A 26,200-nucleotide genomic window follows, 5' to 3' on the forward strand; every position below is an offset into this window, starting at 1 on the left:
AATTACCCACAGATGCATACCACTGCTGATTTATGATCTCAGACCCAACTGGGTTCTTAACTCTGCCTTGAAATCATTTTGTTTTCTTTTTTTTTAATTTTTTAATGTTTATTTATTTTTGACAGAGAGATAGAGAGAGAGAGCATGAGTGGGGGTGGGGCAGAGAGAGAGGGAGACCCAGAATTCGAAGCAGGCTCCAGGCTCTGGGCTTTCAGCACAGAGCCCGACATGGGGCCCGAACTCATGGAGTGTGAGATCATGACCTGAGCCGAAGTCGGATGCTCAACCAACTGAGCCACCCAGGCTCCCCTAAATCATTTTTTTTCTACATCCAAGCCCTATGTTTGAACAGCAGCCACAAAACTTGAAAGCTTTCTTCATTTTCCTGAAATGTCCATTAACCACTTCATTTTCAACAGAAAACCTTTCCTGTTCTTTCACAAAGAAAATGGAAACCACAAAGAGGAAGTCCTTCAAACTCCTGCCACCAACCCTACAGACCTTTTTGCATCTGCACTCTGTTTCCCTCCTTTTATAAGAGAAGAGTCCCTCCCCCACCTACCTAAGGCTCCTTCCATTTCCGTCCTTCCCTATACTCAGGAACCTTGCTCTATCAAAGATCCTCCAAGTGTAGCCTCTCCCTTTGTCCTAGCTCCTTCTCAACAATACTTAACAAGCTCTTAATTAAAGACTAAATGAAACCAAATCCCTCTGGTGTCCACATGTCTTCTCGATGACAGCCATGCTATCTCTTCCCTATCAGAGCCAGCCATTTTGACTGATTGTTGACTCCAATCTTTCATCTCAACCCACTAACATCTGGCTCCCCTTGTTGCTGTCTACCGAAACCTCTTACTGAGGTTACTAATAACTTACTTATATTGCTAAATCTGGGCTCACTTATTATTCTGTATCATACTTAATCTCTTGGCATCAAATGACTGGTACCTGAGACTCTAGTGGCTGCCAAGCTTCATGGTTGTACGTTTGCCCTAATCTTCTCTGACTGCCTTTCCTCTTCTCCATTTCAGACTCATTCTCTTCTACTGTCCTTCAAACCAAAGTCTCCAAGAAGTATCTTCCCTGAGACTCCTTCTTTCTTACTGTTACACTCTCCTATGACCTTGTTTACCTTCTGCTTACTTATGATACCCACACCTATGCTTCCACCCAGACCTCATTACTGAGTCCCACATTTATACATCCAACTACCAGCCAGTGCTTCCCTTTGGAAATCTCTCTTTCCCAATCCACTAAACTCAGTCCTGTATAAAACTGAATTTCATTACCATTCTCTACATAATGGTTGTTTTTCCTGGCCATTTTCTCCATATGGCATTACCGTCAACCCAGCTGCCCAAGCCAAAAACCAGAGGTCAGCCTTGACTCCTTCCTGTGCCTCAGTCTCATCCAACTAATTCCTCAGTCAACAAATCCTGGCAATATTACTTCTGAAGTTTCCATTTCTCTCCCTTGCCATTCTCTCTAGTCTATTCTAGTCTAATTCACATCACTACTGTCTCTCACAGTGGTAGTATAGTGCATATTTGCTGTATTATTTGAGAATATTCAATTCTGCTGTAGAAGACAAGAAAATGAACGGGATGGGTGAAATTCATACAATGTGTTAGGCAGAGATCAGTATCTCAGTTGGCCCAGACTGTCATAATAAAATACCATAGACTGGGTAGCTTAAATAAGAGAAGTTTATTTTCTCACAGTTTTGAGGCCTGGAAGTGTGAGATCAGAGTGCTGGCATGATTAAACTCTGGTAAGGCCTCTCTTCCTGGCTTGTAGATGGCTGCCTTATTGTTGTGTCTTCACACACAAGGTGTCCTTGGGGTGTGTGTGTGTGTGTGTGTGTGTGTGTGTGTGTGTATAGAAAAAGAGAGATCTTTTTCTCCTCCTCTTTTCATAAGGACACCAGTCCTATCAGATTAGGGTCCCACTTGTATGATCTCATTTAACCTTAATTATCTCCTAAAAGTCCTTTCTCCAAGTACATTCACACTGGGGTTAGAGCTGCAACATATGAATTTTGGAGTGACAAAATTCAGTCCAAAACAAAGAGTAAGTTATTAACCTGGAAGACATGTGATGTGAGATAAGTACAGTATGTGCAGCAAATGTGTATGAACATAGAGAGAAAAGGATGGAAGGAACAAGGAAATACTAGTCCTCATGATATGTATGAAAAATATACCCAAGGTACTCGAGGCATACTATTTTACATGAGGATTATGAGGGATTCCGTGTTTGTGAAGTCTTATGTTGGCCACCCACTGGTGACATCATCCTGGTCCCGTGTGTCCTCTTCCTACAAAATACAAATGAAACCCTCAGCTGTTCAGCAGACTTAGTGACAACTCTAGCTGTGGCTTGGTATACTTGTCTCTGCATCTCTCAGAGGAAGTGTGTGCCGCTGGTCCTAGGAACTTTCTGTCTGTCGACCGCTGGCTCAAACTTCAGTTCTAATGCTCATAACCACACCATCAGCAGGGAAGGCTGATGCAGCAAGAGACAGATAGACAGAAGGTGTGCCCACTGCATATTCCAGGATTCGGGAAGTGTGGTTCTGCTTGCTTGCACCCTGTGCTCAGTATGGCAACCTACCTCATCTCTTCCCCTTGCCATTTGCTGTGTGTTTTAAACTTTGTCTGATAAACTCTGTGATTCAAGCTTTTTCATATGGTCTGTGGGTCTGTCTTTTCTGCGACCTCTGGGATAGTTTGCCTGGTGGTGTACTTGGAGGCCACCATCATATTAAGGTAGTTTCCCACATGACATGTGGATTGTGTTAATGGCCTCAATTCCTCACCCCTCCCTATGTGCACACCCTTTATAATGTGACTTTACAGCTCCTCCCAAGAAGGGATGACATGTATTTTTTTTTCTGCCCTTTGGACTTGAGCTCAACCATGTGGAGCACTTTGCCCAATGGGATGTTGGCAGACATGATGCTAGCAGGGGCTTGAAAAAGTGCTTGTCTGCCTGGGCTTGCTCTCCTGCACTTCTTCCATGACTATGAGAAGGATGTACCCATATTGTCCCTAGGAGGAGGACAAAAACCACAGGGTGTGGAGTCACAGTCAGCTAAGCCCAGTCTAGATCAGCTGACCCCCAACTTTCCCAGCCTAGATTAGTCATCTATCAACTGATCCACAAGAAATAATATTGGATGGAGTTTTAAGCTACTAAGTTCGGGGTATTTTCTTACACTGTATTAGCCAATTTACATACTCACTGAGGCAAATTCTGGAGCCTCCTAACTTTTATTCTGTCTATAGTGCTCCTTCCTGATCCATTTCCTATTGAAGTCATAGTACTCTTCTAAGACACAAATCGAATCATCTTATTCCCCTTCTTCAACCTTTCAGTGTATCTTGACTTTACCTTTAGGATAAATTACAAACTCCTGCATAATATGACCCCTGCTCATTCATCTCGTCAGCCTCATTTTTGGCATTACCCTCCTCTCTCTCTTAGTTTCTTTTTTTTTTTTTTTTGTATAAAACTGTATTTTCTTTATTTTGCATACTTTAACTTCAGAACAAAATAAACAAAAAACCACAGTACACATCCAAACCCCTCGTCAAATATAGGAAGGGATAGGCCTGAGGCCCTTGTATCCTGCCTCAGACAAAGACAGGAGGGGGAAAAAAAACAAAACACTAGACTCTCTCTCTTAGTTTCAAATACACTGAGCTATTTGCAGATCCTTAGCTGAGCCATATTCTCTGTTGCATCCAGGCCTTTGAGCATGTCGTCTTCTCTACAGGAGGCATGTATTAGTTTCTTAGGCTATAACAAAATGCCACAGATTGAGTGGTTTAAACAAAAATGTATTGTCTCATAGTTCTGGAGGGTAGAATTCCTAAACCAAGTGGTCAACAGGTCCATGGTCCCTCTGAAGCCTGTAGAGGAGAATCCTTCCTTGCCTCTTCCTAGCTTTTAATAGTTGCTGGCAATTGCCAGCCTTCCTTGACTTGCAGCTGCAGCACTCTGATCTCTGCCTCTATTGTCACATGATCTTCTCCCCTCATGTCTTCACATCTTTTTATTTATTTATTTATTTATATTTTACAGAGAGAGAGAGAGAGCATGAATGGGGGAGAGGGGCAGAGGGAGGGAAGGAGGATCTTAAGCAGGCTCCACGGCCAGCACAGAGCCCAACACAGGGCTCAATCCCATGACCCGGGGATCATGACCTGAACCAAAATCAAGAGTCGGACACTCCACCAACTGAGCCACCCAGGACCCCTTTCACATCCTTTTTTTTTTTTCCCTTTTAATATAAGGACACCACTCCCTGCATTCAGGGTCCATCCTACCCATGTATGACCTTATCTTTTCTTTTCCCTAGCTTTATTGAGATATGATTGACAGATAACATTATGTAAGTTTAAGGCATACAGCATTGATACATGTATATATTGAAAAAATCATTACTAAAGGGTTAGTTAACATCTCCATCACTTTGCATTGTTAACATTTCTTTTTTGTGGTGAAAGCATTTAAGATCTAGTTTCTGAACAATTTTCAAGCATATGACACAGTATTGTTAACCATTGTCACTATGCTTCATATTAGATCCCCAGAATTTATTCATCTCAGAGCTGGAAGTTTGTACCCTTTGACCAACGTCTTCTCATTTCTCCCAACCCCCAATATCTGGCAGCTGCCATTTTATTCTGCTTCTATGAGTTAGACTTTTTGAGACTCCACATATAAGTGAGGCTATACAGTATTTGTCTTTCTGTATCTGGTTTATTTCACTTAGCATAGTTCCCTCCAGGTTTATCCAGTTTGTTGTTGCAAGTGGTAAGATTTCTTACCACTTTTTTTATGGCTGAATACGTTTTCTTTATCCATTCATCTGGGCCATACTTTATTCATACTTTCTTGTTTCTATGCATGCCTTGTAATTTTTTTGCTAAAAACTGGATATTTTGAAAATTATGGTATGGTGACTTAGAATCTCCCCCATTCCAGGATTTGTTGTTGCTTGCTATGGGTCGCAGTTGTTTAGTGACTTTCCTAAACTGCTTTTGTAAAGAATGTATTCTTTGCCATGAGTGGAATATGAGGTCTCTTTCCTTTAACTCAGAAGTCAGCTACTTATTTGACAGAGATTTCCTTAAACACATGGAGCCAAATTTAAAGAGAGAGAGAGAGAGAGAGAGAGAGAGACAGATAAACAGACACACACACACACACACACACACACACACACACACACAGAGAGAGAGAGAGAGAGAGAGAGAGAGAGAGAGAGAGAGAGAATATACTCTGTAGGTCTTTGAGGATTGGCTCTGTGTTGGGGCGGTCCTTCAACCCTTAGCCAAACCATTTACAGTTCTGCCTTAACATTCACTTCCTACTTGATCAGAGCCTAATGATCAGCCAGAAGTGGAAGCTTATGGTTTTCTTAGGTCTTTTCTGAGCATGCTTCCTGCCCTGGATGTGTGTGTGTGTGCATGGCCTTCTAGTTTCCCCAGTCTACACAGCAGCTTGTCAAAATCCTTATTCCCCAAATAATCTCACACTCCAACGTTTCCTGCCAGGCTGTCAGTGTATCTATTGTTTACCCTGTCTTATGTTTTGCCCCAGGTGGAAATGGATTTCCTTTCAATGTCTTTGAGGAAGGACCTTTTCTTAGCCACTTCACTTTGAAAGAGCTTTGATTTAGGGGAAACAAAATTAAGCACCTTGTGTCGGTCCCTCAGGGAGCCCCCAGATAGGTCAAAACGGACAAATGTGGATCCTCAGGAACAAGGTCTGCTCTGATCCCTCTACAACCCAGTACCTGCAAAGGGAATGCAGTCTGCTCTCTTCAAGACCACTGCCACATAGGGGCAAGGGGATTGGACAAGGACAAGGGAAAATGCCACAAAGCTCTCCTACCATGTTTTAGTGACCATTCTCTTAAACATTTGCTCAATTGCTATAACCCTTTCATTATCTTCCAGAGTTCTGATAAGGTTTATCCTGACAGTTTTTCCCAGGTTTTCTAATGATTCTGGGGATGGACAGACCTCTGGATTTCCTTACTTGCCTATATTAATCTTCTCAGGCTGCCATAACAAAATATTCCAGACTGGGTGGCTTAAATAACTTAAAAGCATTTTGTCACTGTTCTCGAGGCTAGAAGTCTAAGATCAAGGTGCCATTATGGTTGATTTCTAGTGAAGTCTCTCTTCCTGGCTTGTAGACTCCTGCTTTCTAGCTACACCCTCAGAAATGGCCTCTTTGTGCACATGCAGAGAAAGAAAGAAGTCTCTGGTGTCTCTTCCTCTTTTTACCAGGACACTGTCCTATCAGACTAGGGCCACACCCTTACAACCTTGCTTAACCTTAATGACCTCCCTAATGGCTCTATCTCCAAATATGGTCACATTGGAGGTTAAGATTTAGACATATGAACTTTAGAGGGACACAATTCAGTCCATAATACCACCATTTTTGCTGACGTCATCCCTGACTTTATTATTATTATTATTATTATTATTATTTATTAAAACAAAAAGCTTTTCTATGAGTGATTTGTCCCCTGCGCCCTGGAAAATTCTATTTTAAGGCTACTTGCAAGGAGTTTGGGGAAGTTTGGGAGACCTAGTATTTGTTTTTTCATTCTCTATATTAGGAGGCAGCAGGGGAGAAGGAAGTTGAGAAAATCTTTGGAGTAGTCAAAAACAACACCTGTTATGCTGGTATTTAACATACTAAATTATCCTGGAGAAATGTGAAGTGAATACAGCCAGGGAGTACCTCATTTTGTTCTGGGCTTGCATTACTCATGGTGTCCCTTTGATTTCAGCTCTTTCATTAATGATAACAATTTTATACAGTCATCTGAGACCCAAGCATTGTTCATCATTGGGCCATATTGCTAGATGATTTATGAGAGTTTTTAGCATCTATATTCCACATGTGTGCCATATTTCCATGGAAACTGCCATTTTTTAAAGTTTTTTAAATTTATTTTGAGAGAGAGAATGAGCAGGGGAGGGGTAGAAAGAGAGAGAGAGAGAGAGAGAGAGAGGGAGAAAGAGAATCTCAAGCAGGCTCCGTGCTGTCAGCACAGAGCCTGATGTGGGGCTTGAACTCATGTACAGCGAGATCACGATCTGAGCCAAGATCAAGAGTCTAACACTCAATCAAATGAGTCACCCAGGCGCCTTGGACACTGCCATTTTTGATGAGCAAGTTTCATTTTTAAGCCAAATTAATAGTTTTAAATTTGAATCACACTCACAGGACTGATAGTTACTCAATTGTACATGTATAAATGTAGATATTTAAATTTCAAAGGCAATTGAAGAAATTTTAAATGTCATTCATAGTCTTTGAATCTGTTTTTAAAATTGTGGTTTCATTTCCAGCGAAATGTTTGCCTTTGTTCAAAATTGTTAATCCAGTGAACCCAGGGAACTTTTTTAGAACAGGAAACGTGTGTGGTCTCTGAATTATATAAAAGTCTGGCTTCAGTCTGCATATCTTCACTTCCTTGAACTGACAGCAATATTTACATTTTTAGCCTGTAGTTTCAAGTTCAGTGTGTGCAGATGTCTTCCCATATCGGTGAGAAAATAAAACCCTATGATTCATTTGAACTCTTGGTTGAGTTTCGTAGACTTCTTTAATTACTGAGATCTCAGACTCAAGAAAGCAGTTTAGTAAATCTCACAAATGACCATAACTTAATACTCTCACTGCATTTAAATAAAATAAATATTTATTATCTGCTTAATCTTTTTTACACATGGTCCCGGAACTAGCAAAGTTTGAAAGTACACACGTGGGAAATTCCCATTCTTGATCTAGCTGAATTTACTTTGCTAACTCAGAAGTTATTCTCCTAATGATTGTTGCAGTAAGTATATATACATACTGTTGATTGTATGTGATCTCATAAGTGGCAAATGAATGCTGCTGTCCTGTATATAATCACGTTCTGCCGTCTTTTTCCCCTTAGTATGCAAATCACTACAGTTCAAACCCCAGACCATGCCTGCAAGTCCTGTGTATTTTCCCAAATACTTCTGGGGATTTTCAGACGTTGGTATCCTCCTGGTTGTCTCCTGCTGCTCCTGGGGATCATCTCTGATCATCTCATCAGGACTTCTCTCTACTCCCTCAGCCCCTCTAGCCTCCTTCACCCATGGCCAGCATCTGCCTTATCCTCCAAGATGACCATTAAATCAAGCTGATTCTGTGTTGTGCTGATTAATCAGCTCTAGTGAAGACACACAAACAACACAAAAGAATTACAGTATAGGAAAAGGAAAACAAGCAGTTATTATTGTGTGTCCCTGTTCTCTACGATCGTCACCCTCATTGTCCATGTCCTCTCTGTGGCCAGACATTCTGTCCTGTTCTGGGACCTAGTTGTCATCTCTGTGAGAACCACTCGTATCCACCATGACATTCTCTTTCACAATCTCCAGTGTAAGTTTGAAATCAGATAACACTATAAGTTTCTCCACACAAGAATGTCACCCTTTCATTTTACTGCGCTATGCAGTTTAGATCTTTCCTGACTCCACCGCTAACACCTAGACCAGGCAGTGTCTTTGAATTACCAAAAAGCCCACCAAAGTGTCTTCCCTCACAAAAGAACAGCATCTCCCCAAAACATACTCTGCCCTCAACTGCCAGAGAAATCTGTACATGCTGAAGAGAGCTTCAAATGTCCAATTTTAGAAACTTTTTTATTTGAAAATAATTTCAAGCATGCAGAAAAATGACCAGGATAGTACAAAGAAATCCGGTATGCTCTTGACCCGGATTTATCAGCTATTAATATTTTATCACATTTACATTATTCTCTCCATATTATTTTTTCTGAACTACTTGAGAATAAATTGCCTATGTTTAGTCTTAAACACTTTTGTGTGCATTTCCTAAGAGCAGGCCCATCACCAGTAATACAACAGACCAACATCACGTGCCTCCTGATGTGATACACTGGGAAGGACACACATCACTTCTAGGATATTCCTGCCCCAAATGCATAACCTAAATCTAGTCACGAACAAATCTCAGACACACTTCAAATGAGCAGTGCCCCTACAAAATAACCAGGCTGCATGCTTCCAACATGTCAATGTTATGAAAGAAAATAAAGGCTGAGGAACTGGTCCAGATTAAGAGAGTCTGAAGATCCATGACAAGTGGATTCCATGCATGATCTTAGATTGGATCCTGTACTAGAACAGAAAGAAAATGTTGGTAATTGTACTGTGGTTATGTATCCTAACAGACGTTTGCGTGTGACTATACGTGTTTATGTGAAACATCATCAGTTTCTCACTAGGAAGCAGTAAGACCCTCTTAGTTTTGTTAGGCCAAACATTATTTGCTGAAAGTATTCAGGGAGCTAGACTTTAGGGTCATGTGAAATGCATACACCTTTGCTCTTGGAGGGAATCCTATTAGCCTGCCAGTATTCTGGGATAGCTGACACTTGAATCTCTCAACTGACTAACACTTAAGTTACTGGTTAACATCTTCACGAGGATGAACCTTTGCTAACTGCCCAGGGTGGGACCGTGAGAGCTCACATAAATTCTGGGGCAGGGGAAAGTGATGGAGAAGACAGAGAAGAGCTCTCCCCCTTTCAGGTCCAGGTGAAATAGGCAGAAACTGATAGTAGGGACCTTACGCTTGTTGGTCAACAAACCTCAGGCTTAGTTCTGTATACGTGTGGTTCCTCCACGAACCTGTCAGTGACATCCAGGCTGTCAGAAGGGGACTAGAAACCAATGACTATTCTATCAGTCTTGTGACAAACAGTCATGTTACGTGTTGCAAACAAAAGCAGGAGAGCAGAGTTCAAGTCGGGGTTTTGGGTTGGCAGCTGATACTCATGAAATGATTTTATTATTTATGATGAAGCCCAGGCTTTACAAAATGCTTTTGGTGGCTGAAATAAGAAGCAGTGCAACAGCCTTCTCAGATTTACATCTCAGCTCTGGCACCAAGTAGCCACATGACTCTGGGCAAGCAACTCATCTCCCCAGTGCTCTCCTCTCTCATCTGTAAAATGATGTGAGAGTTTCCTGCTGCTGCTACAACAAATTACCAAAAGCCACCTGGCTCACAAGAGCACAGATTTGTTTTCTTACAGTTCTGGAGGTCAGAAGTCTAAAATCAGTTTCACTGGGCTCAAAGCACGGTGTCGGCAGCCCTGTATTCCTTCTAGAAACTCTAGAGGAGAATCCATTTTCCTGCCTTTTACAGATTCTGGAGCTGCATTCCTTGGCTGATGGCAAGCATAGCATCTTCTCTCTGGTCTCTGATTCATTTCTCACATCCTCTATCTATGCCTCTGAGCCTCCTGCCTCCCTCCAATAGGGACCCCTATGATTACATTGGGCCCACCCAGAATAATATATGCTAATTTCCCCATCTCAGTCTTTAATCAAATCTACAAAGTCCTTTTTACCACGTATGGTAATATATTCACAGGTTCCAAGGATTTGTACTGTTGGAGAACGTGATCAAAAAAGACGTGACTGCTAATTGACCGATGAGCTGAACCTGGGCACTCAGAGGCTCCTCACCTCCTGCTCTGTCCTTGGACTGTGGGTTCCACCTGCTTTTCCTGCTCCCAGAGTCTGCTCCAAAGACAAAGCCTTGAGATGGTGATGTAATGTTGAAAACACCTGCACAGTATACGTGACTGAACCCAGTTAGGGTCTCTTTATATAAACTTTTAAGATTTGGAGGACAAGTATGGGAATCTATTCATCATGCTGCCACCCAAGACAAGCCTCATATGGAAGTTCCCTTTGCTTATTATTAAAATCCCACCTACTGACATGGTGAGGACTGCCTCTTTCTTCGGTCTTGTCCTGCCCTCTGCATACAGGGGCTACTTTCAGATTATATCAGAAAAGCTCCGAGAGGGTTGTGAACCTACAAGTACCTAAATATCTTTGATGGGAGGACCACTATTCATCCTACTACAAATGGATATGAACATTTTTAAAATAAATGAGGTAAATCACATAAGGCATTTGACACATATAAAATGCTTTTGAAGCTATTGTTAAAATAAGTCTGTAAAAATTGATTTTTTTCAAGAAAGACAATCATCAATTTACTACAGAAGGCATACTGAAAAGTTTTCAATCCAAATCAATGCTTAGTGAGAGAATATATGTGATCTTTCCTCATTTTCTTCCTTATTCTGAATAATTAATGTATGCAAATCACATTTTAATAAAGAGTTAAAAATATAAATCTTCAGGGCACCTGGGTGACTCAGTCAGTTGGGTGTCCGACTCTTGATTTCAGCTCAGGTCATGATCTCATGGTTCATGAGATCGAGCCCCGCATCAGGCTCTGCACTGACAGCACAGAGCCTGCTTGGGATTCTCTTTCTCCCTCTCTGTCTGCTCCTCCCTGCTTGCACATGCACTCTCTCTCTTTCTCAAAAATAAATAAATAAACATTTTTTAAAAATTTAGTCTTCATCACTAGACACTTTAGCTTTCTATTAAATGAAATGCCAGCTAATAGCATGTCTGCAATGCCTTTAATGACCTATATCACTCCCTGAATGTCTCTTCTGTTATTTTCTCCCTCAGATGAGATAGAACATCTGGATCCCATTCTAGCAGCTGTATTCAACTTTCACTTACCTTTGAGATTATGGTTATGGAGTAAAAGAGGGTTTCATTACACCATGCTTTAGTAGACAGCCTTGTAGGTGTGCGTAAACTGTTTTTTAAAAGCAGGAAGTGGAAGGCATCAGAGACTCTTAAAAACTGAGAACAAACTGAGGGTTGATGGGGGGTGGGGGGGAGGGGAGGGTGGGTGATGGGTATTGAGGAGGGCACCTTTTGGGATGAGCACTGGGTGTTGTATGGAAACCAATTTGACAATAAATTTCATATATTGAAAAAAAAAGTCATTTTTATCTGTCCAACTTTGGATTAGGTCATGATCTCGCAGTTCACGAGTTCCAGCCCCACGTCAGGCTCCATGCTGACAGTTCAGAGCCTAGAGTCTGCCTCTCTGCTCCTCTGTGCTCATGCTCTGTCTCTCCTTCTCTCAAAAATAAATAAAAACGTTAAAATAAAAAATAAATAAATAAATAAAAGCAGGAGGTGGTAGTGGTGGGAATTAATGGCTTATGTAACTGGGTTGAATACTATAACATGGCCACCAGGTTGAACTTCAGGAACAAAAGGTTAGCTCTCTTGCCGTCAGCATATACAACACTGACTGTTTCAGTGAAGAGAGCCATCTTGTCCAAAAGCATTCTGAGTCATTCCAGTTTCAGATCTCTCCACAGGGTTGCTGAGACCTTATTGTGACCACACACTGATAATTCAACTTCCCCATCTGCCCCCTCCAGCATTCTTATTTTTCCTTCCTTTCCATGGGTGTTTACCTCCAAAGAAACTCTGTAATTAAACTCCTGAACACTAAGCTCCATGCCAGGAAACCCAATCTATAAGAATAACTAAGATGTCCAGGTGTCTCAGGCAGGTCTGACCTGGGAATTCAAACATTGTCATCATATCTGCCTCCAAACTTCTCCATCCTTCCCTAGCTTCTGATTTGATTTTGTTTGTTTTGGCATAATTCTTAGTCAACTTCTTAGCCCAAAATAGTAGAGATAGTCTATGGCAGCAGCCAGCATACATCATTCACAAGGATAGAAAAGCTTCACTTTCTCTGCTCCCGAGTCCCTAACAATTCCCTCCTGACCCTTCTTTGGGTCAAGTGCCCACCCCATGTGACATACACTGTGTCCAGGAAGATGAAGTCCCCCCTTCGGTCATCCTTATTAGGCAAGGAAAGTGGGGCCACATAACTCATAGAAGCATACAGAGTAGGAGCATGGCAGTTCTCAAAAGAATAGCATACACAGCAGAGAGAAAAGGAACAGAAATCCATTTCTCATCATCACCAGGAGCAAAACGCATTGGGAATCTTGGCGTGGTACCACACCTCCCTTTCTTCAGCAATTTCACATATCCTTCTTGGAATAAATTAGGAGCCTAATTTATTAGCCTAATTTAATTTGAAAAATCAAGAAGGATTTATACTCAGGATGCACAGCTAGGGAATTTCCTAGAGACTGGGTCTGCTTATCTCCTTTTTTGTCTCAGCAAGAGGTGTCTAGGATTTCAGTCGCATCTGAGGGCGTTACTCATGACTACTGGGAGGGTGAGTACTTCCTTGTATTCACCACACTCTGGCTTGACACTAAGAGCTTAGGAGACAGTGGAAGCTAAAGTGGCTGGGAGAAGATACAGAGGCTCAATTTTCTTTATTCTCAGTATCCAGTCAATCCCAGGCAACCATTACCTGTTGCTTCTTTATCAAACCCTCCATATTTCCAAGAGTGGAGCACATTACAATTTACTTGAACAATGTTCTTAAAAGAGAAGGTACTTTCCATAAAGGAAAGCTTTTACTCTCTCTTTCTCTGTCTCTCTCTTTTTTTTTTTTTTTTTTTGCAACTGATCTCTCTTCTTCCAGCTGTGAAACTGAATAAGGGGGAAAAAAGCAATAGGAGGGAATGGTTGATTACCCATGGAAAATATTCTTTCTCTTTTGAATTTTCTCTCAAATTGTGGAGGGAGAGGAAGGGAGTTGGAAAACGTTCAAGAAACAGGTTTATGTGAAACAAAGAACATCATTTCCTGGTATATGAATATTCATGGTCCCCTTCGCATTGCTTCCCCAGCAGAGCACAGGCATCAGGAGGTAGATGAGAAAATGTGGGAGAAACTTGAAGATTCAGATGGGATAAAGGAAGGCGAACCAGCAGGCTGGGAAAGAGAAAAGGGGAAAGAGTAGAGAGGAGAAGATTTTGATAAGTTTCAAAGAGCATGATGGAGCTACAGACACCCGGTGGAGGAGTCTGAGAGAGGCAGAGAGGGGGAGAGCAGGTGTTTAAACAGCTTATTCCTCATTGCCTCACCTCTTTAATTACATGAGTAAAAGAGTACACGCCTGAATTACATTTTTTTTTTGTCTCAGGCAAAGTCCAGTCAGAAAAACAAACCACCACATTTTAACGCAGGGAATTTCATACCAGGAATTTGTTACATGGATGATGGGAAACTGCAGAATCCCAACATGGGTGTGGAGGCAACATAGAGATTAACATCTACAGGAAGTGGTTACCACCCTCAGTGTTGGAGGGACACCGGAAGGAGGTGGTATAACTCAAGCCCAGAAGCCAGGGCCATCTGGCAGGCTAAAACTATGGTGGCGATGGCCAGCAGGAGCTCATGCCATAGAGGGAAAGGCTGACTGGTAGCAGCCAGAGCCTTCATGGAAATGCAGCGACTTCAGAGATGCCACTTGAAGCAGAAAGCTGGTGGGAAAAACACTTTGGCTTCTCTCCTGCTCCTCATCCTCCCGTTTGGCCGACCACACCGGAAGCCAGAGGGCCAAGGAGCCCAGCAGATAGAATTCTGAATTGCTCCCTGAAATGGAGCAGAGCAAGGAAAGGGTAGGGAATACATCTCAGAGCAAAGAAGCAAAGAAGTGGCCCGTGTTGGGGTTGTCTAACCGTGTCTCTTTGAATCCACCTCTGTGGGCAATGGAATCATGCAGCCGTCTGTCCTTTACGTGGGTTACTCATGATCCAAGAGCAGTGGAAAAGGTCACAGTTTAATACCTTTCCTTCAGTATTAAGTGAAAAATAATGTTACTTCACTAATGGTCACAATTCTGTAGGCTGTCTCAAGTGGTTCATAAATAAACAACCACAGCGGGTTGTGCTTCTCTTTTGGTTCCTCTCACTCCCGTATGCCTCCTGCTATTTCTGCTTTTACCTCTTCATTAACTCTAGCTGTCGTACAACCACCTTTGTGCCGTTGGTCAGCTTTGATCTCATACTGGGGTTACCACCCTACCCTCCTGTCTCTTTCGTGTCCTGAAGACAGAGTAGTAGTCAGGAAAAATGCTAAATCTGGCTTTTGGCATCTGCCCCATCTGATACACCTTTGTTTTGACCCTATTTACATAGCTAGCCTGCAGGATGCCGTGTCTGCCTAGGAATACTATAGTCACCCAAACGTTTTGCTATATTTGTTATATTTTTACTTCCTGTATTTGTATTTGGTATGATGTGGGATGAGGTTGACAGAGTTAGGCTTTTTTTTTTTTTTTTTTCTGGTATCTGGTTAGAAGTGTTGCCAAATTGCTTGGATTGCAAATCCCAACTTTACTATTTCCTAATTGCACGACCTTGGCCAAGTAAGTTAACTGCTCTGGGTCTCAGTTTCCTCAGCTGTAAGTGTACTTATACGAATAGAAACTACTTTAGGGGCTCCTGGCTGGCTCAGTCGGTAGAGGGTGTGATGCTGGATCTCCAGGTTGAGTTTGAACCCCACGTTGGGTGTAGAGATTACTTAAAAATAAAATCTTAAAAAAAAGAAACTACTTTTTTATAGGGATTGAAATGTTATAATCAAGTGAATTTATTTGCATATTGAATTATATGTGTGTGGGGGGGGTCTGTGTTTACACACACGTATGTATCAATTCATATGTACATATATGTTTGTCTATATATGTATGTGTGTATATATGTGTATGCACACATACACATATATGTCTTAGAAAATTGGCACGATGTAAGTATGCTATAAACATCAACCATCATTATTGTTATTATTCTTCTCAATGAGACTGTAAAATGCTGCTCAGCCTGTCAAAAGATATTTAATGATTTTTACCCAGCACAGAGTCAGGGCTTGTTAAAAATTGCTACTTGATAACTAGTTGTCAAAAAGTTAATTCCGTGTGTAAAATCTGTACCATCATTGGACTGATATTTGTCTCTCAGTTGTGGAAATTGGTTTCGTTTCCTACTATATTTAGTTATGACTGGATTATTACAGACCCCTTTTCTGCAGTGTTTTTTTTTTTTTCTTGTGGTTTAAAGATTTAAAGTTCTTATGGAAACAAGATTTTCAGTTGACCAATGATTAGCTAATTTCTGATAATAGAAAAGGAAACTGATTGCCCCAAGGCTGCTGTTTTCATTTCCTCATGGGAAGAAGAAGCAGAGCAGAGAAGAAGGGCAGACACACAAAGCATTGATCCTCTGTCACCATGGGGAACTGGGTCGAAAATGAGGGACTCTCCATCTTTGTCATTGTAAGTACCCATGAGAGACAAATGAGAAGTTCTCGAACTTGTCTGGGTTCTCTCGGAAAATGAAATAGGGCAAAACTTTTTGTTTCTTTGTCTTGTTTCTCTGAGAAATTGTGTTGAAACTAATTTACTGTGTGAACATACTTCTAATCTGTAAGCCATAAGCCGGACTGAGTGCATTCTTCCAAACTTATTAATGGAAAGAATGTATCTGGGGGCTCACTTCACCTACTTTATTTCTTGAGTCTTTGGGAGTACTAAATTAGCCAGCATCTCACTGAGGGAGTAGAAGACATTTCATGCTAATGATCTCCGAGTCTAAGTTGTTTATTGGTATTTACTCAGAGGCAAATTTCTCTACTTTTTATGTGTTTATACCACTTAAAAATGGGTAATCGTAATTTTACACCATTTTCCAAATAACAGGTACAAGACTGGCTCATGTATGGAAAATTGGCCTTTATTCAGTAATTACACCAAAAATAATTGAAGGTCTCAACTTTCTTTTTTTAAAAAGCACTTTTTCTCTCTGATGTAAACTTGAGCTGTTTACGAGGTTTATAAAAATTCAAGAGAAAGTAATTGAAATAAACTAGACTCATATATACAGTGGATATACGATATATATTATATATATAAATCAATATAATCCATCTCGAGAAACAATTTTTGTAGGTGAGGATATGGCTAATTTTCAAATAGGCATGTTAATCTCTTTAGTTTTTTAACATAACAAAGATGAACTATTATTTTAAGCTGGCAGTCTCGGAAAAACAATCACGGGCAATTGGGAAGACAGAAATGTGATTTATAGATAGCCTTTCCACTTGATCTTAGCCAAAAGGCCGAGAAGCGATATATAAATAGCCTTTCCAAATAGCCAATGGAAGTATTATATAGATGTTAAAAAGAACACCTACGACTGGAATTTTTGAAAGAATTTTTCATGAAGTAAATACTGAGTCTTTGAGTTGTACACACAGAGAGGAATTAGTGGCATAAATAAAGTAAAAACAAGAAATATCACGTCAAACAATTAGGCCAAACCAACGTTCTAATGCAATATAGAATTCTTCTGAGGACTCAGACCTGTTAACTTGATTTCTTACCACCATTTTAAGAACAGATTACTCCTACAGAAACCAAGTTCATGTTTATACTTTTAGTTCCTACCAGAGTTTTCCCCAGGAGATGGCCTCCTTCTAAATTACACACTCATACACCTGAAAATAAAGACACAGCTTGGAAAGCAAGAGTAAGAATGACAAGGTTAGGTAATGGAGAAATTGTTTTAGTACGTTCTTCTTAAAGAGAGATTGTTCTCAAGCACCTATGGACATTTAATAGCGTCAAAGCACAGGTAAGAAAAGATCACTATAGAGCTGAAGGTAGAGGACTGGGCAGTGTTACCATGTAGTCAGTTCTTGGGATGAAATGAGCAGTCAAAATGTAGAAGGGTCTCTTTTTTTTTCCTTTTTCATCCCCAAAAATGCCCTCCTTAATGCCTGTCACCCATTTAACCCATCCCCCCACCTACTGCCCCCTCCAGCAGCCCTTAGTTTATTCTCTGTATTTAAGAGTCTCTTATAGTTTGCCTCCCTCTCTGTTTTTATCTTATTTTTCTTTTCCTTCCCCTATGGTCATCTGTTGTGTTCCTCAGATTCCACGTATGAGTGAAGTCATATGATATCTGTCTTTCTCTGACTGACTTATTTCATTTAGCATAATACCCTCTAGTTCCATCCTCTTAAAAAAAAATCCCATGCCCCTCACCCCCTCATTGATGCTTAATATTCCCTCTTTCAAAAGTTTGGCAAAACTCGGGGCGCCTGGGTGGCGCAGTCGGTTAAGCGTCCGACTTCAGCCAGGTCACGATCTCGCGGTCCGTGAGTTCGAGCCCCGCGTCGGGCTCTGGGCTGATGGCTCAGAGCCTGGAGCCTGTTTCCGATTCTGTGTCTCCCTCTCTCTCGGCCCCTCCCCCGTTCATGCTCTGTCTCTCTCTGTCCCAAAAATAAATAAACGTTGAAAAAAGTTTGGCAAAACTTACCAAACAGAATTAAAGACTCCACATTTTAGCTGATGTGACTCTCACTAGCTGGGGGTTGGGATACCGTGTGGGGGAGGGAGGCACCCGTGAGAGTAGAACACGACGTCTTACCGATGCGGGGGACAGCACAGTAACATCTTCCTTTCCCTTCTTTTTTTGAGAAGACTCACCTGCCATTATCTATCTGTCTAAAGCTAAGAAGAAAAGAGGAGGCAGAAGAACAGAGGGGAGATAGATTGATAACAACCTGGTGTACTGGCCAGTAGTAAAACAATCATGGGTAACAAGACAAAGTGGAAAGGTCAATTACAAGGTGTAGAGGCACTGTTGTGGGCAAGAGCTGGCTTTCAGCTGGCTACACCCAGCTTTCTAACCACCTTTGTTGAAGGCTAGACTTGGGGAAGCCCTGACCCTGGTCTGACACTGATCTTATGTGAAATCTGCCCAGTGAAATGCGGAATCTTTATGCAACTATTTCTCTTTGTGCAGCTAATATGGCTGGGGATGAACGTCTTCCTCTTTGTCTGGTACTACAGAATCTATGCGTTGAGAAGGACATTCTTTTACACTCAAAAACTTCTGGGGGTAAGTATAAGTCCCATCTCATGCAATATTGACTGGCTCACGTTTCTAATCAAAGATTCTGGTTCATATTCCTTTCAACACTTTAAATAAATGTTCTGACCTACTCGAACAGCACCATCAGCATTGCCCCCTCCATTGCAACCACCTGGGCAAGAAGCTTTAGGCCTTCCAGCGTGGGAGAAACAAAAAGTGTGTCAGAGAGTCCCAGTGGCATCCCTTCCCTCCCAAGGACTACTGTGCCACTGTTTAGTTTAAAGAAGAAATCTAATACCAACTCTGGCGTGGCAGGCAAGGTTGGAGAGATCAATCCAAGGGTGACATGGGTGGGACAAGTGAGTCTTCCCGTGTTCTTTAAATCATCTGATTCCTGACACTTTTGTGCATGGAGAGCCCTGGGCCTGGTAGCATGTTGTGAAATTGTCTTCAGGAAATAAGCCTCTCCCTACAGATGCAGACTTTGAGGAACTTGCCCAAAGGTCGCTTTCACTGACTAGGCCAGCAGAGGAAGGCCCCCATCTTTCCTTGGATCCACTGGCATTCTTGATTTCCTTGATCTGCCAGGGTTCTGCTTCATGACACATGAAGATAATTACGATCACAGCTGCCCCCACAGGAAATCATTTCTTATATCATGCTGAAACCATGAATTCATTACTTAATACTAATGATAATATGTATTATATATCACTTGTATAAATAATTATAATACATAATCATACTACGCTATTATAGCTATTGTTAACTTATTCACATTGATACTGAGGAGGAGGATTTCCCTTTTCTTCCCTCTCCAAAATAGGCAACTTATTTAGGCATCACAAAGAACAATTATAATGCCAAAGCATTACAACATACCAACCGAGGTTACTTCTGAAGTGAGTCTAAGTGCCAAGAAAATCTTTAGAAAGCCCCAGTTTCTATACTGAACCCTAATTAATGACACACATGCTTAAGTACTCAGGGGAAAGTGATGTCTGCTACTTACTTTGAAATGCATCAAAAGTAAGCTGTGTTGATGGATAGACAGAGGGGTGGGTAGATGGATGGATAGATATGTGATAGTGGAATCTGGGAGTTGGGTAAACAGGCAGTCATTGTGAAATTACTTCAAATTCTCTTTATGTTTGAAAATGTTCATAGTAAAATGTTGGGGTGGGAGAGAAGGGCCAGATTAAAACAAAGGATCCCAGCAGGCCCTAAAGGTAAACTCTTAGCTCTGAAGGACCTTCCTCCTCAGATAATCTGATACCTTTCCCCACTCCCTATCCTGCATCTTCCAGATCGCACTGCCATTGGCCAGGGCCCCTGCAGCCTGCCTGAATTTCAACTGCATGCTGATTCTGCTGCCAGTCTGTCGAAATCTGCTCTCCTTCCTCAGGGGTTCCAGTGCGGTAAGAGCAAACATTTACAAAGTTGAATTTTGAAGTTTGAAGAAAAGCAAACTAATGGTTTGTGAGGATTCCAACCTCTGTACAATATGCATGAGCCAAGCCATGCCTGATTCTCCATTTTATTTGTATATTCATTGTTGATGGAGCTCCCTAGGACAGCCATTTAACTTGGAATAGACGTAAAAACAACAACCCACCACCTACACCTCAAGAAGAGCAATAAAACACTTGCGCATGTGTGCACACACATACACACACACACCAGACATCTGTAACATATTACGGGCTTTGTGATGCTGACATGGGATTTGGGAATTGATCTTACAGTGCCATGTTTTTCAAAATTTTTAAGTCAGAGAAAATCTCTTTGTGGATAGCGTCCCAGGCAGATGGAATCAATGAGTGATGAGTATAATGAGGGCGACTAAGAGGTGTCAAGTCCATGGAATTGAGGAGTTCAGAGCTTTCTAAATGCTCAGGGAGTTTTTTTAACCCTCACTTCGACAAGTTTGCGAGCCCCTAAATGTACTATGCTAGAAGAAAGAAAAGATTATGTAAGAATAAACTGTGTAACCTATAAAATGTTATGTGAATTTATTATTATTATTATTATACAAAGATTAGAAACAAGGCACTTATAATCTACTTAGATCTGTGTACTCAAATAAATATGATACAAAGCAAAATATTATGGGTTCCACAAAACATTAGATGTAAGGGGCTATATTTATTTGGTAAAGATGGCAACAAATATGGGCATATAGGGATAAAATAAGCACTAGGAGATGTAAATGAGAGAGAAAGACATCCTGCATGGAGAAAATGGAATGGGCCAAAGCACAGAAAATAGTGAGGAAATTATATTCTTGAAAGCCCCATATAAGCATGACATGTGGCTTCTCTTTGGATTTGTTGGCTATTCCTGGCCACACCAAACAGTGTAGCTAGGAAAAGTTAGGGATTGACGTCTTGGTGGGACCCATTCTACTGGATCATTAGTAACTAATAGCCTCTGTCTTTCTTCTTAATAAAATGTCTATGTTTTATATTAACTAGCTTTAAAAAATCTCTTAGGTAGAGATAATTTATAGAAGAGACCAGGGAGCAATCCACTTTGATGGGGATGTAGGGATTGTAAAGGGCAGGTGTCTGAGGTAAGGCAGCAGAGGAGAGCTGGGGCTTTGCTGGTAAACTAGGACGTTAAATGTATAGCTGAGAAGTTAATACTTAATTTGGCAATCACGGAATATTTGGGGGAAGGAAAGTGATCTAAACTGTCGATAACAAGTAGAATTTGCCTTGAATTCTGCCTTGTTTTTCCTAGTCTTACTAAATTTGCTGGTTGATTTATAAATATAAGATGAGCAGGACACAGCTAACAGTAGACATCGATTACAAGGGTTTCTTTGTTTTTTATTTTTTTAATGTTTATTTATTTTGAGAGAGAGAGGGAGAGAGAGAGACAGAGCACAAGCAGGAGAGGGGCACAGAGAGAGGGAGACACAGAATCAGAAGCGGGCTCCAGGCTCCAAGCTGTCAGCACAGAGCCCAACATGGGGCTCAAACTCACAAACCGTGAGAGTCAGACACTCAACCAGCTGAGCCACCCAGGCGCCCCTGATTACAAGGATTTCTAAATAATATTCTCAATCACAAAGGTCAAATTCCATTTGATTTCAAGTTCTATCAATGAGCCACCTAAAAACTACAGTGCTTGGTGTATTGTAGGTACCCAGTGAACATTTGCTAAATGAAACTCATGCACTGTAACTTTTTGTTTTTAGGAAGGCACGATTCATTTTTGTAGCCTTCCTCTTAGCCCCGTTTGAATACTCTCTATTTACAGGAAGTAAATCCTGAGAAACAGGCAAAGTTTTCACCAGGAAGGCCCATTAAGAAATCCTTGTTACCTCACAGGCCCAAATTGCACTGCCATTGAACGGCCATGACCCATGAAAAGCACATGTCATAATGGCTGCATTTGGGCTTCTTGTGGTCCAGGAGGGAAGATCATCATGAGGGTCTTCTAAAAGTATATATAAAAGTATATATAAAAGTATATAGCAGCACTCTCAACAATAGCCAAATTATGGAAAGAGCCTAAATGTCCATCAACTGACGAATGGATAAAGAAATTGTGGTTTATATACACAATGGAGTACTACGTGGCAATGAGAAAGAATGAAATATGGCCCTTTGTAGCAACATGGATGGAACTGGAGAGTGTGATGCTAAGTGAAATAAGCCATACAGAGAAAGACAGATACCATATGGTTTCACTCTTATGTGGATCCTGAGAAACTTAACAGAAACCCATGGGGGAGGGGAAGGAAAAAAAAAAGAGGTTAGAGTAGGAGAGAGCCAAAGCATAAGAGACCGTTAAAAACTGAGAACAAACTGAGGGTTGATGGGGGGTGGGAGTGAGGGGAGGGTGGGTGATGGGTACTGAGGAGGGCACCTTTTGGGATGAGCACTGGGTGTTGTATGGAAACCAATTTGACAATATATTTCATATATTGAAAAAAAAGAAAAGAAATAGAGTAATATTTAATATACTAATAATATTTAATATATTTGTTAATTATTTAATAAATAAATTTATTTATAAAAATAAATAAAATTTCATGATTATAATAATTGTTTATTAATATATTAATATGTTAATAATATTTAATATATATTAAATAATAGAGTAATATATACTCTAAAAGTATATAGTAATTGACCAAGCCTGTCAACTGCTGACTTGTCAGTCAACAAATATTTGTTAAGTGCCAGCTATATTCTAAGCACTGGGGACACATGGTGAGTAAAGAGTAGGATATGAATGAGCCATGAGCTCAAGGAGCTTAGAGTTTTATGAAAGAGAATAAACACGTGATTTCAAAGTTAGAAACAGTGATGTTCTTATTTATTACATATGCTACTGCCACCATCCTACTGGACATTAGTGTCAGCTCCTTTGCCTGAGTTCTGTAGACTCAAGGCTGGCTTTTGTAATTTCTCCCAAATTTCACATAAACGTCTAATTTAGGTGAGTTGAGTTCATGGCATGTGTGGTAGGACCAGGTGTACACAAAATAGAACTTTTATGTTTCCGTAGCCGTCAAGTTAGAGAAACTCATGTTATACCCCATTAAACATGCACTTCTTTTTAGTTCCATTTCTCACTTAAATTTTTTTTCTCTCTTAAAGTTAGAATGGAGCATAGAAATCTGCTGAGATGACTCAGTGATCTCCCTTACACTTGAATGTTAGCTTAGTGAGATCGGGCAAGGCTCTAGGTGACAGTAACAGAAGAGAAACTTCCCTTTAGAAGTCAATGGCAAAAGGCCAAGAGGTAGTTCAGTGAGGAAGCCACGGGACATGACGGCAGCTTGGGTAATTAGGAGGTGGCTGGTGATAATTCAGAAGTGACTCAAAAGAATAAGAATGATATCTTTGTAACGAGGAGGGACAAAAAAGCCCTGGGCAGTCACAGGCAGCAAAGCCCTTCCTTCTCACCCCACCAACCAACCGCCTTGCTCCCTTTTCACAAACGGTAAGAAATTGTATCTGGAAGCCCCATATAAGCATGTCTTGTGGTTTTTCCTTGGGATTTTTTTTTTTTTTTTGCCATCCTGAGATACCATAGAGGGTAACTTGGGAAAATTAGGGATTGGTGCCTTGGTGAGACCCATTCCTGTCCTGGCCCATTAGTGACTAATGGCCTCTGTTTTTCCTTTCATGAGATGTACATGTTTCATATTAACTAGCTTTTTAAATTAAAAAAAGAATTTATAAGTTTATTTATTTTGAGAGAGTCAGAGACAGCATGAATGGGGGAAGGGCAGAGAGAGAGGGAGAGAGACAGAGAATCCCAAGCAGGCTCTGCAATGTCAGCACAGAGCCCGATGCAGGGCTCAGTCCCATGAACCGTGAGATCCTGACCTGAGCCAAAATCAAGAGTCTTTCACGTAACCTGTCGAGCCACCCAGGCACCCCTTTATTAACTAGCTTTTTTTAAAAAAAAACACTACCTATTAAGATCAGACTATTACCGAATGGACCTTTTTATCTCCCAAGCACATTTCTGCATTGTTCTGGCATTCAATTTCATTTTCTGTAACAGTCAGATGCTCAAGCTGATAGGGGGCATGAGAATCTATGGTTGCAGATTTCTCATGATCTATATTGATGATGATAAAGGTAGAACTCTGTAGAGACACTGTAGAGGCCACTTCAAAACTACTTTCCTTTTCTTCCACTTCAGCATGCAGGAGCCAGTGCATTTTCCCCCAAAAGTTTCAAAATAATTTGTCAGGAAGAAGAAAAGCAAGCAGCATGGCAAGTATAGACATGTGGGTAAATACCTCTCTATAGGTTTATAATAATCATCTTAGGTTCTAGACTAGTGAAAATGTAATTCATTTAACCAAATAATTACCAAGGGATTTTTTTTTACAGTATATGATATATTGCTCTGTATATAGGAAGCTTACTCCACAGCTGGGGAGCCAAGCCCTACTCACTGAAAAGTTAAATCATGATACAAGAAAACCCTCAAATATTTATAAAGCACTTCTCAGTGAATCTATGAAACAGATCTATGGGGAAAGAACTACGATAAATATATAGGCAAGGAAGTTAGAAACTGAGCGTATTATTCAATGTCACATAGCTAGGTGTTAGAGCAGAGATCCAAAATGGGTATATCAGATGGCAAAACTTGCTCTCTGAAATGTAATTCAGTACTGGTTTCTGATCCCGCTAATTGCCATTCTCTCTGTCTTAGGACTCCAATTTGTCTGCCATCACCCCAGTAAGGGCTATAGTAATTATCTCTTACTATGTGACAAATGTCCACAAATTCAGTGGCTTAACACAACCGCCATTTATCAGCTCACAGTTCTGTAGATGAGAAGTTCAGCACCCTGCAGGTCTGCAGGTGGTTGGGTTCTCCACTCAGCATATCACAAGGCAGAAGCCAAGGTGCCTACTGGGTTGACTTCTCAAATGGAAACTCTGGGTTGAAATCTTCCCAGCTCATTCTTGTTGGCAAAATATAGTTCCTTGCAGTTGTGGGACTGAGGTTCCTGTTTCCTTGCTGACAGTCATTCAGGGGCTGGTCACAGATCCTAAATGTCCCTGTATCCCTTGCCATGTGGCCCCCCCTCCATGTTCAAGCTGGCAACTTTGCACCAAATACTTCTTGTGCCTTGAATCTCTGAATTCTTCAGTCTCTGTGTTCTAGACCCAGATTTAAAGGGTCATGAGATTGGTTCAGGCCCATCCAGATAATCTTTCTCATAAGGTCAACTTGGGACTTTAATTACCTCTGCAAAGTTCCTTTTGCCATATAATGTAACAAACTCATAGGAGTGACGTCCTATCATATTCACAGGTCAGGTCCCACTTGCACTCAAACGGAGGAGATTATATAATGTCATTGGGGATCATCTTTGAATTCTGCCTACCTCGAGGACTTTAAGATACTATGGAGGAACCTAGCGATTGGGAAACAGGAAAAATATATTTCCTTAAAATTGTAAAGAGGGGCGCCTGAGTGACTCAGTCAGTTGGGCGTCTGGCTTTGGCTCAGGCTATGATCTTGTGGTTTGTGACTTTGGGCCCCGTGTCGGGCTCTGTGCTGTCAGCCCAAAGCCCACTTCAGACCCTCTGTCTCCCTCTCTCTGCCCCTCCCCTCTTCTCTCTCTCAAAAAAATAAACATTAAAAAAAAAGAGAGAGGACACCTTCCTTACCTCGCCTTGACCCAGTAGGGTCACTGTAAATAGGCATCAAAAAATTCTTTAAAAAATTTTAAGGGGCACCTGGGTAGGTCAGTCTGTTGAGCATCCAACTTCGGCTCAGGTCATGATATCACAGCTCATGAGTTCGAGCCCCGCGTCGGGCTCTGTGCTGACTGCTCGGAGCCTGGAGCCTGCTTCCGATTCCGTGTCTCCCTCTCTTTCTGCCCCTCCCCCACTTGCGCTCTGTCTCAAAAATAAATCAACATTAAAAAAAGATTTTAAAAAATTGCATTAAAAATTTTTAACAATTTTT

At 41.1% G+C, this 26,200-nt stretch overlaps 2 protein-coding genes across 3 annotated transcripts in view; both read left to right on the forward strand.

Annotated features, from left to right (window-relative positions):
• Window positions 1-10,822, forward strand: part of XK (X-linked Kx blood group) — an 85,201-nt gene extending 74,379 nt beyond the window's left edge. The window contains exon 6 of the mRNA XM_030305732.1: window positions 10,471-10,822. Coding sequence (XP_030161592.1) covers window positions 10,471-10,528 — 58 coding nt within the window. The 3' untranslated portion in view covers window positions 10,529-10,822. The remainder of the gene's footprint in view (window positions 1-10,470) is intronic.
• A 75-nt stretch (window positions 10,823-10,897) lies between these two features.
• Window positions 10,898-26,200, forward strand: part of LOC115507406 (cytochrome b-245 heavy chain) — a 39,139-nt gene continuing 23,836 nt past the window's right edge. The window contains exons 1-3 of one of the 2 annotated variants that reach the window (XM_030305727.2): window positions 10,898-11,003; window positions 18,671-18,766; window positions 20,047-20,157. In XM_030305727.2, the coding sequence (XP_030161587.1) occupies window positions 10,944-11,003; window positions 18,671-18,766; window positions 20,047-20,157 (267 nt within the window). In that variant the 5' untranslated portion in view covers window positions 10,898-10,943. Of the gene's footprint in view, window positions 11,004-16,007; window positions 16,138-18,670; window positions 18,767-20,046; window positions 20,158-26,200 lie in introns of those variants that run through there. The other variant, XM_030305728.2, reaches the window with a different exon arrangement.

This window comes from Lynx canadensis, chromosome X (genome assembly GCF_007474595.2).
Source record: "Lynx canadensis isolate LIC74 chromosome X, mLynCan4.pri.v2, whole genome shotgun sequence".
In the NCBI taxonomy this organism is placed as follows: Eukaryota; Metazoa; Chordata; class Mammalia; order Carnivora; family Felidae; genus Lynx; species Lynx canadensis.